The 10767-nt window shown below is 50.3% G+C and overlaps 1 protein-coding gene across 3 annotated transcripts in view; it reads right to left on the bottom strand.

The window, feature by feature from the left end:
* GMPR (guanosine monophosphate reductase) overlaps nt 1-7051 on the bottom strand; it is a 59391-nt gene extending 52340 nt beyond the window's left edge. For all 3 annotated transcript variants that reach the window (XM_068960506.1, XM_068960505.1, XM_068960504.1), the window contains exon 1: nt 6887-7051. In XM_068960506.1, the coding sequence (XP_068816607.1) occupies nt 6887-6973 (87 nt within the window). In that variant the 5' untranslated portion in view covers nt 6974-7051. The remainder of the gene's footprint in view (nt 1-6886) is intronic.
* Between the last annotated feature and the right edge of the window lie 3716 nt (nt 7052-10767).

Below are 10767 nucleotides of genomic sequence, written 5' to 3' on the forward strand. Positions count from 1 at the left end.
GTTTTTCTTTCTGGCTTACTTCACTCTGTATAATAGGCTCCAGTTTCATCCACCTCATTAGAACTGATTCAGATGTATTCTTTTTACTGGCTAAGTAATACTCCATTGTGTATATGTACCAGAGCTTTCTTATCCATTCGTCTGCCGACAGACATCTAGGTTGCTTCCATGTCCTGGCTATTATAAACAGTGCTGCGATGAACACTGGGGTACAGGTGTCTCTTTCCATTCTGGTTTCCTCGGTGTGTATGCCCAGCAGTGGGATTGCTGGGTCATAAGGCAGTTCTATTTCCAGTTTTTTAAGGAATCTCCACACTGTTCTCCATAGTGGCTGTACTAGTTTCCATCAATGCTCAGTTCGCCCCACACCCTCTCCTTCAGCCGCTGTGTCCCCAAGTCCCTTCTCTGCGTCTGTGTCTCCATTCCTGTCCTGCAGATAGGTTCCTCAGTACCTGAGTCAGTTGTAGTGAGGTGGATAAACCTAGAGCCTGTTACAGAGTGAAGTGAGTCAGAAAAACAAATACCGCATAGTAACACGTACACACGGGATCTAGTAAAAAAAACAGTACCGATGAACCTATTTGTAGGAAGTAACTCTCGCTTTGCCATCAGCATGTCAAGACACCAGGGGATACCTAGGTCTTTTGGCCTTTTCGCATCTCCTGTTCCTCCACACACAGAAACCTTCCTGAGCCAATGAGGTCATCAACATGACGACATCGGCCTTAAACAGCATCAGCGAGGGGAAAAGAGATGCTGTGACTGCGGGGGCACTGGGGGGAGGCGCTCATCCCTTTCCCCCACTTCCTTTATGACCATGCTTGGTTCTACTTCAGTGAAGCAAGTTCAATCTGCATCCTGAAAGATAACTGATGGGAACTATTAATGGCACCCTTCTGGGCTGCTAATGGCCCTCTAACATTTTGGCTTTGCAGGCTCAGGACAATCAGGATTTCTTGGTCTCGAATTACTAATACTCCTTCCAAGAAGCATGGGAAGAGCAGCTACACTCTGCACCTGGCTGAGCTCACAATGGTATTTTTTTTTTTCTTGGCACTCCAAAAACCTATAGGCAGTAGGCAAAAAACTGTTCTCCGTGGAAGAGGTCAGCCTTGACAATGAACTCTTCCCCTCATGTCTAGTCTCCTCCACATGGCAGAGTCTATGCAATCCTTAATTCTAGGAATGAGAAATAAAATATCTGCTCCGACCTTATGTACACAGACAGAAAGACACACAAACACACACCCCAAAACAGACCAGTTGTTTGCTGAGAGAAATATTTTAAATATCCTAGCCACCAGAAACTAAACTTGGCATTTAATCTGCCACAGCTGGTCAAGGCACCAAATATAGCACCTCCAAACCCCCTCTCTGCTAAGCCTGATTTGAAAGGGCACATAAAGTAATAAGCCACCCCTCCTCCACCTCAAAAATACACGTTTCAACTGCTCTTGCTTCCCTAGTGGCTCAGACAGTAAAGAATCTGCCTGCAAGGCAGGAGACCCAGGTTCAATCCCTGGGTCAGGAACATCCCCTGGAGAAGGGAATGGCAACCCACTCCAGAATTCTTGCCTGGAGAAGCCCATGGACAGAGGAGCCTGGTGGGCTACAGCCCATGCAGTCGCAAAGAGTCAGACATGACTGGGCAAACAACACACTTTCACTTTTATCACAGTCAGTCCTACAGCCCATTGTTTGAGGGCCCAGAAGTACAACCAGAAGCCCATCTACCACGTTGCCACATATCTCAATGTCAGGAGCAACGTATAAGAAGCTGCTGCACAAATTTTGCTCTGTCCTCCTTCCTGGACAACAGTTTCATTAAGGGCCTGGAAAGCACTAGAACATGGCGTCATGGGAGCCAGCCCTGGCCATCTCCGCTCACACACATCCTTTTGTGCACACAGGGACACTTCAGTCTACCTGCTAACCTGCATGTCCACAGCCTATCCCTCAAACAGCAGTGACCTGGCCACTCTCTGAGATAGAGAGACGAGCGTCTGAGCAGCATGGCTGGCCACTAGAAAACACACCTAGGGAAGGCTCCCCACCCCCCCACCCACCTGCCCCCTGCCCTCTGCCCTCTTGCCCTGTGCAGGCCCTGGAATCCGTTCAAAGTCATCTGGGCAGGAAATTCAGGATCCTGAGTATCTAGAGCACGGCCCCGAGGGAAAGGCCCAGCCTTCAGCTCTGTCCAATGAGAAGGGACAAAAATGGGGTCTGAGGCAGGGGCCTCTTTTGCCTAAATCTATGGATGGTGCTGATTAAAGCAATTCTCTGTGTTACTTGGTACCGGTCTCACGTGTGGACTGTAAGTACAGGGCAATGCCTTTCCCTGCTGTGGTCCGAGTGGCTCAGAAGGGTGCAAATAATTAACGTCTGGCTAAGGGTAAGGATGGGATCGTGTTTTGGCTCCCAGTCTTTCAGGGCAATGTGTGGTGGCCCCAGCCCAGCCCTCTGAACGTGCCTGGTCCCCAGGATGTTTCCCCATCAGGTGTCAGGATTCATGGAAGCACGTGCAGTCGCATATCACCACAAAACGACGGTGCTCCACTGTGCAAAGGCTCCAGTGGCCAGCCCCCGGCACCTGTGTGCACATCAGAATCACGCATGATGATTCCCAAAATACACATGCTCAATCCGCCCCAACCTCATAAATTAGAACCTTTGTGAAGGAGACACTGTATTTAGGAGTGTCTTCCTAGGTGATTCTGATGCATTCATGAAAAGCAAGCCTAGTCAAACCCTCCAGTGTGACAGAGCAACATTTACAGAGGCTGTTACAGTTGGAACTGTCTCTCCTCCAAAAGGCATTGAAATACCAACCAGTTCAGTACCTGTGAACATGACCTTTTTGGAGATAAGGTCTTTGTGGGTAATCAAGGTAAGATGAGATCATTAAGGTAGGTCCCACTCCAGTATGACTAGTGTTCTTATAAAAAGTGGGACTTTGGACAGAGACACACAGCAAGGGAGAATGCTGATTGATGGGGAAGGCAGAGATTGAACAATGCTTGCAGCCAAGGAATAACCAGGCTGTGCGTCAACAACCTGAAGGAAGGGGAGAGGCAAGGAAGATTCTCCCTCATAGCTCTCAGCAGGAACCCACCCTGCTGAAATCTTGACCCGGTGCTTCCAGAACTGAGACAATAAATCCCTGTTGTGTGAGTCAGTCGGTCTACGATACTTTGTTACAGTGGCCCCAGAAAACACAGAGCCCAGGAAATAACACAACTGGCTCAGAGCCTGGAAGAACCCAGGTCTCCTTTCTTCCAGCCAATATCCTCTCTACTCTGCCATGGTCTTGCTCCTCTCAGACCAGCCTGCTGTCCACTGAAGCTGGACCAGAACTCACCAGAGCTGGTCCATTTCTCACCGGACCTCTGGTGAGAAAAAGACTACGGAGCATTTAGGAGATTGATCACTCATTGGGTTATGTCTTGTCTGCCCCAGCCCAAGTGACCAGTTTTCCGCTGCAAACTCCTTCACTGTCCGACTTCCAACATTATGGTTGTGCCGTTAGGTTTGTGGTTTTCTTTAAACATCTTACTAGCTTAAGGACAAGGATGGGACCCTGGAGCAAGGAATGGGTCCAAAGGAAGAAAATTCTCAGGCAGTCAGGGATGAGGTCACCCCCTCAGTGTGGCAGAGCTCTTGCCCAACCAACATGTCCCTTCCTCTGAAAACACTACCTAAATGCAGCCCTGTGGCCCTCTATTCCTGCGGCCCGAGGACTTGTGGAAACAGGAGCATAGACAATGGAGGGACAGCTGACAATGGCTGGTGACGTGGTACAACCACAGGAAGGCCACCTGGGCTGTCTCCACTTGTACCCTTAGCCTCTGGGAGCTGATCTCAGGTTCATTTCCTGTGACACTTGTGGCAATGCCCTGGCAGGAGCACTAACCTTGAGTGTGAGGGCACCCTGCCTTTCTCTCCATTTCCTGCTCACTTGCCTGGTGGATCCAGCAGCTAGTCCAGCTCTGAGCGAAGCTGCTGCAGCGATGCATCTTGTCAACAGTCACCAGGCTCCCCTCCCAGCCAGACTGCTATCACGGGGGCTGTTTGCTATCACGGGGGCTGTTTGCTCTCCCGGCTCCACTCACATCTGCTCTAGGGCTGGGCTCAAAGTCCGGCCATTTACCATTTAGTTTCAAATTTACATTCAGATATCCCCGTGCCTGGGGGCATGCACTTCAGGATGATACCTGGTCGTACAATGCAAAGTTTTCCTCTGCCTGTGGGAAACTTCAGGCATCCACAGCCCACTGAGCACACCTTGAAAGGGGGTTAGAGGTCCTCCTAGATCCCTCAGTATCAATGAAGCAGGCAGCCAGGTGATGGGGGTAGCCAACAGGCAGCTAAACCATGATGGTATCCAAATGGGCTTCCCTGGTGGCTCAGATGGCAAAGAGTCTGCCTGCAATGCAGAAAACCTGGGTTTGATCCCTGGGTTAGAAAGATCCCTTGGAGAAGAAAATGGTAACCCACCCCAGTATTCTTGCCTGGAGAATCCCATGGACAGTGGAGCCTGGCAGGCTACAGTCCGTGGAGTTGCAAAGAGTAGGGCACAACTGAGCAACTTTACTTCCTGCTGCTGCTAAGTCGCTTCAGTCATGTCCAACTCTGTGCGACCCCATAGACAGCAACACACCAGGCTCCGCCGTCCCTGGGTTTCTCCAGGCAACAACACCGGAGTGGGTTGCCATTTCCTTCTCCAACACACGAAAGTGAAGTCACTCAGTCATGTCTGACTCTTAGCAACCCTTCTCCGACTGCAGCCTACCAGGCTCCTCTGTCCATGGAATTTTCCAGGCAAGAGTACTGGAGTGGGGTGCCATTCACTTCCTAGGTCCCTCAATATCAATGAAACGGGCAGTCCGGTGATGGGGGTGGCCAGCAGGCAGCTAAGCCATGATAGGAGCCAAATGGAAAGGCAACGCCAGTTAATTCAGGTTTCCAGGGAGGGAGCTGGTAAACTCCCACAAACGTGGAAATCTGAAAACACTTCTCAAGGGCACCGAGATCTCACTGCTGTGTGTGCATGTAGATTGCAATGTATCATGGGAAGCTGGGACATTAACAGCTTCAGTCAGCCCAAATTACGAAACCAGATGACTCAAGACAAAGTCATACTATTCCCTGGAAAAGAGTAATTCATTCTAGTGCAGAAGGGGGTGACAGAGGATGAGATGGTTGGATGGCATCATCGACTCAAGGGACATGAGTTTGAGCAAACTCTGGGAGATAGTGAAGGACAGGGAAGCTTGGTGTATTGCAGTCCGTGGGGCTGCAAAGAGTCAGACACGACTAAGCAACTGAACAACAACAACAAACATAAATTCTGAATGTTTTACAAGAGGTTTCCTGCTTCAGAAAATACACATAATACATCCTTGCTTTAAATATATGATTTTTCTCAAAATAACTTTTTCTTTACGTGAACCCAATATTTAGATTATTGCTGCCACCAAATTATTAGTCTGCCCCAAATCCCCACATCTCGTCTCAGTGTGGACTCAGGTACCAGCTACTGCTGAGACTTCAGGAGTCTGGGCCCTGCCATCCAAGCTGTTCGTTGTTCTTCCAAGTGACACAGTGAAGGGCAGGAAGAGAGTTGACCAATCCAGAGTGACAAGTGTTACTCATTCCCCACCTCTTCCAGTCTGGGCTCCAGCTGCCAACCCTCCAGCTTGAGAAAGTGAGTTGATTAGTTCTGATTATTGGCTAAAGCAGGAGGCTTGTAGTTAATTCAAACAAGCCCTCAGCTGGCAGCACCAGGCACTGCAGTCAGGAGTCCCAGCCGCACAGGCAGGCAGGCAGGCAGCCCAGATCCTCGCAAGGGGATTTATTTATGGTCCTGGAAGGGGGGGGGGGGGTGTTTCTCCGGTGGAGAAACCTATGCTGGCTCAGCCTCCCCCTGTTTACATCTGCAACCCCTGCCTCCAGACACAGCAGTTTCCTCACCTTTCTCTCCAGCTCAAAGCCCCAAGCAAAGCCACCATCACACATATACACATCTCCAGGGGATTCTGCCTATCTGTGCAACTAGTTTATCCTTCAAGACTTGACCTTCCTCCTGCCCCCACCCTCTAGCTCTTTCCAGTCTGGTCTCCACCTGTTCCTCAGGCTTTGCTCTCATTATTAAGGCAGAATGGGCAAAACTGCCCCCACCCCTGCCCCCCAGCGGTCCCATTAGCCCCCACACCCGCACCCCAGTGTTTCCAGCTTCTGGAAGACTGGGTTGGACTCCAGCTGTCCAGTAAGGGGGTGCCACCAGGCACAGGTCCCCAGCCTGTGCCTCCCAGAAGTCACTGAAACGCAGAAAGTAAACCCTAAACTTTTGTCCCGGAGTTTCCCTGTGTTTCAGACCTCCTAAAATAAATTCCATGGCTGGACCTGATACTAAAGCTGTCGGAGTTCTCCGCAGAGAGACGCTGCCAAAAAAATCCCCGTCCCTGTACACCTGGGCTCTGCTGCGTCCTTTTCACCCTATATGCACCCCTCAACCGGCCCCTGTCGTCGCCGTCACTCTTTCTGAATCAGCTGATCACTTGGTCTTCGCTCCTCTGGGGTTTAGTTCCGCTGTCCCTTTCCCCTCGCCGCCCCAACCGGACGCATTGAAGATTTTAGGCCAGAGTCGGACCCCTTAAGGACAGCTCGGACCTCTTACAGACACCTCCTGTCCTGGCAGGGAACCAGCTGGTTTTCCCTCTCTCCGGTGGTGAGAAGAGCAGAGGGGGTCGGCGTCCCACCCACCCCTAGACACACTGAAAAGCAGGCGCGGTGGGTGCACAGTACAGCGGCTCTCACCCACCTCCCCCGCGCCACCCCGGAAAAAAACAAACAATCCCACACCAATGCGGCTTTCCAAGGGCCCCACCTCGGCTCGACTCTTGAGGCTGCTTCGCTTGGGTCGGAGCAGGACATCTTTGAAGTCCAGCTTGAGGTCCGCATCTATGCGGGGCATGGTGCGGGCAGCGCGCTCCGGCTGGCGCGGCTGGAGCCCGCAGATCCTTCCTGCAGTACAGGCGGCGCGGGACACGAGCAGCGGGGTTTGCGGGGAGCCGGGAAGGTTAGGGCGGGCGGGGCGGGGCTCCGGCGCGCGGGGGCGGGGCGGGGCTCCGGCGCGCGGGGGCGGGGCCTCCGGTGGGCGGGGCGGGGCTCCGGCGGACGGGGCGGGGCCTCCGGTGGGAGGGGCGGGGCTCCGGCGGACGGGGGCGGTGCCGCGGGAGCGCGAGGGTGGAAGGCTGTGCCGCGGCGGCTGCTCTGCCCGCGCGCACGCGGCCCCCTTAAGGCCTCGGGCCACCCCCAGCCCCTCTCGGCCCCGCCCCGCGCCCCGGAGGCCCCGCCCCCAAAGGCGGCGGCCGAGGTGAAGAGCAGAGCCGGGAACTGACGCGGTGGCGACAGACCAGATGGACGCTAAGAAGTCCGCTCGTGTGACACTTCTGGCCGCTGCCCGCCCCTGTTTACGGGCTTGCTCACTGCGGTGACCAAAGTGTGTGGGGAGGGGGAGGAGGAGTGCACACCGTCTCGTCTGTCACCGAGGTCCCCTGTAGGGAGGAGACTTGGCCTGTGACCCCCTCACCCACGGAAAAGTCCACTCCTTGAAAGGCTTCCCTTCTTTCATTTCAAGCCCCGTGTGCCCGTCAGGTGCTGAGTCACACCTCTCACATGCCAAAAACGAAGAAACCCCTGGGAAGTTGGAGAGAACTGGGAAAAGAGAGTGGGCAGGTGACTCTATTTAGCCGTGGTGGACTTGTTGAGACAATCTTTGCGTTCCCTTTGGATTTCAAGAATTTGTATTAATATAAAAGCGTAACGTCTGTAGTCGGCGGAGATCCTGAGATTCGAGGGACCTTAGTCCTTCTGAGAATGAGTGATGTCAGTTTATTTTTAGTTCACTTGTTGACCACGCTGAGCCGTCATTATGCATTAGGAATGTGCTCAAGTGCCCGCCCTGCACCTGCTCATTCACTTGCACAACAACCCAATGAAGAAGGAGCCCGTTTGCAGATAAGGAACTTGAGGACATATAAAGGAAATAACTTGCCCAAGGTTACAATAAAGTTAAATATAAATCTCTCGGTCCTTAAAACTTACTACAACCTTAGGCAAAGCTGCTTTTGTCTTGGGACCTCTCTCTGCCTGGGTTCAAAACCTGACCCCACCACATTCTAGCTGGATGACCTTGGGGGAGCCACTTAATAATTTATCTAAACCTGTTTTCTCATAAGTTAAAAGATGAAGAAAAACATTTAACGCTATTCTCTCCCACGTTTGGGAGAAAATTAAATTGTGTGTGTGGGTTTCCCGTAATTAATACATGGGAACTGTTTATTTGGAGTCACATGTAGCATCATGTGCTTTTTGCTTTGCATCCTCAAACTAGATTGCTAACTGCACAAAAGCAACTTTCATTTTCTTTCAGTTGTCTGCAGGCTTGACCTGTTCTCAGGGAACTCATATTTGGTACAGCTGACCATAAAGAAATATCACAATGTTCATTTAACACAAATGTCTGCACATGATAAAGTTCTCAGCCCGTCCCACTTGCTCTCAACACCTTTGCACCATAGGAAGTTCCTGAAGTTTCCTGGAAGGAAATGAAAGTTATCAGGGAGAGAGTGAAAGTCACCACAATTAGCTGGGCAGGCTAAGTATTTATAACCCTTATGGAATCATTTGTTGGGAGCCAGCCAGATGGGCTGCTTATTTTCAAAGTCTCAAGTTAATTCTGATCTTGATTCTGATCTTAAGTTCCTAACTAAAAACAAGGTAAAATGTAATTATTTATGGTATGGTTATTTGAAAATGATACTCCCAACAGGGAAGAGAAACTAAACTTACGAAGGATCTACCTGGGGTTACAGTAACGGGTGAATGTGGGCTTTATAGTTGTTATTACCTACCACATCTTACTCAGACGGTAAAGCGTGTGCCTACAATGCAGGAGACCTGGGTTCGATCCCTGGGTCGGGAAGATCCCTTGGAGAAGGAAATGGCAACCCACTCCAGTATTCTTGCCTGGAAAATCCCATGGACGGAGGAGCCTGGTAGGCTACAGTCCATGGGGTCGCAAAGAGTCGGACATGACTGAGCAACTTCACTTTCACATCTTAACGGAAAAGCCTCCTTTGGGTGACCTTGCTCATTATTAACCAGGAAGGTACCTCTCCTCTTGGTCTCTTGCCCAGATAGAGACAGAAGACCACCCTGTGCATTCCATTTTCTTTCCTTCTGGAATGTTCCATCATACCTTTCCTCTTCCCAGGCACAAAATCATGTTCCAGGGGTCTTAGCTAAGAACTCAGAAGGGCAGAGGAACAATTATTTCTTCTCTAAAATTTGTTATTTTAAGTTACAGTCTAACCAAGTTTATATGCAGAGTTGAAATAGGAGAACATAAGGTTCAACCTATTTATAATTTAAATGTAATAGATTCACAAGTTATTTAAATACAGGGGAAGATTTGACTTAATTGAAGCACTAAAAGGAAAATGAATATATTGAATTTAAATATGTGGTGTAACATGTTTATAGAAATTTAATTACATTTATGAACAGGACTAAACACTTTCAAAGGCTTCTTGATGATAAAATGTACTAACTTTAGAAAAAGATGATTAGGAACCTAACTTTGAAAAGTTAAAGAATTTGAGGTTTTAAAAGTGCAACTTTGGAGGGGAGGTAGGTTTAGCAGTGGTCTTGTTGCTGTATAACAAATTATCAAAAAAATTTAGCAGTTTTAAAAACACGATTTCTATAGGTCAGAAGTTTGCGTCTGGCTTAGATAGTTTCTTTACTTCAAGGTTTTATCAGACTACAATCCAAGTGTTAGCCAGAACTGTGGTCTCATAAGAACCTCAACTGGGGAAAGACCGGCTTTCAAACTTTCTCAGATTGTTGTGAGAATGCATTTCCTGCAGCTGCAAAACTGAGGATTTCAGTCTTTCAGAGGTCTCTCTCTGTTCTTGCTCGTACTCAGTCACGTCCAACTCTTTGCGACTCCATGGACTGTAGCCTGCTAGCTCCTGTCCGTGGGATTCTCCAGGCAAGAATACTGGAGTGGATTGCCATTTCCGCTTCCATGGGATTTTCCCTGCCCAGGGATGGAACCCACGTCTCTTGTGTCTCCTATACTGGCAGGTGGATTCTTTACCAGTAGCTCCACTTGGGAAGCCCCTCTGCTCCTAGTGGCTGCTTGCAGATCCTTGCCATGTAGGTTTCTCCAACATGCCCGCGTATTTCCTGAAAGCGTGCTTCTTCAAAGCTGGCAATAGAATTTGAGTTTACTAGCCAGATGGGGAGAAGGCAATGGCACCCCACTCCAGTGTTCTTGCCTGGAGAATCCCAGGGATGGTGGCTGCAGTCCATGGGGTCGTCAAGAGTCGGACACAACTGAACGACTTCACTTTCACTTTTCGCTTTCATGCATTGGAGAAGGAAATGGCAACTCACTCCAGTGTTCTTGCCTGGAGAATCCCAGGGATGGTGGAGCCTGGTGGGCTGCCGTCTATGGGGTCGCACAGAGCTGGACACGACTGAAGCGACTTAGCAGCAGCAGCAGCCAGATGGAGTCCTGTCTGTGTGTGTGCGTGTGTGCTAAGCTGCTTCAGTTGTGTCCGACTCTTTGCAACGCTATGGACTATAGACCATCGTGACAGCTCCTCTGTCCATGGGGTTCTCCAGGCAAGAATACTGGAGTGGGTTGCCATGCCCTCCTCCAGGGATCCTCCTGACCCAGGGACTGAACCCGTGTCT

Source organism: Capricornis sumatraensis, chromosome 22, assembly GCF_032405125.1.
Source record: "Capricornis sumatraensis isolate serow.1 chromosome 22, serow.2, whole genome shotgun sequence".
Taxonomy (NCBI): Eukaryota; Metazoa; Chordata; class Mammalia; order Artiodactyla; family Bovidae; genus Capricornis; species Capricornis sumatraensis.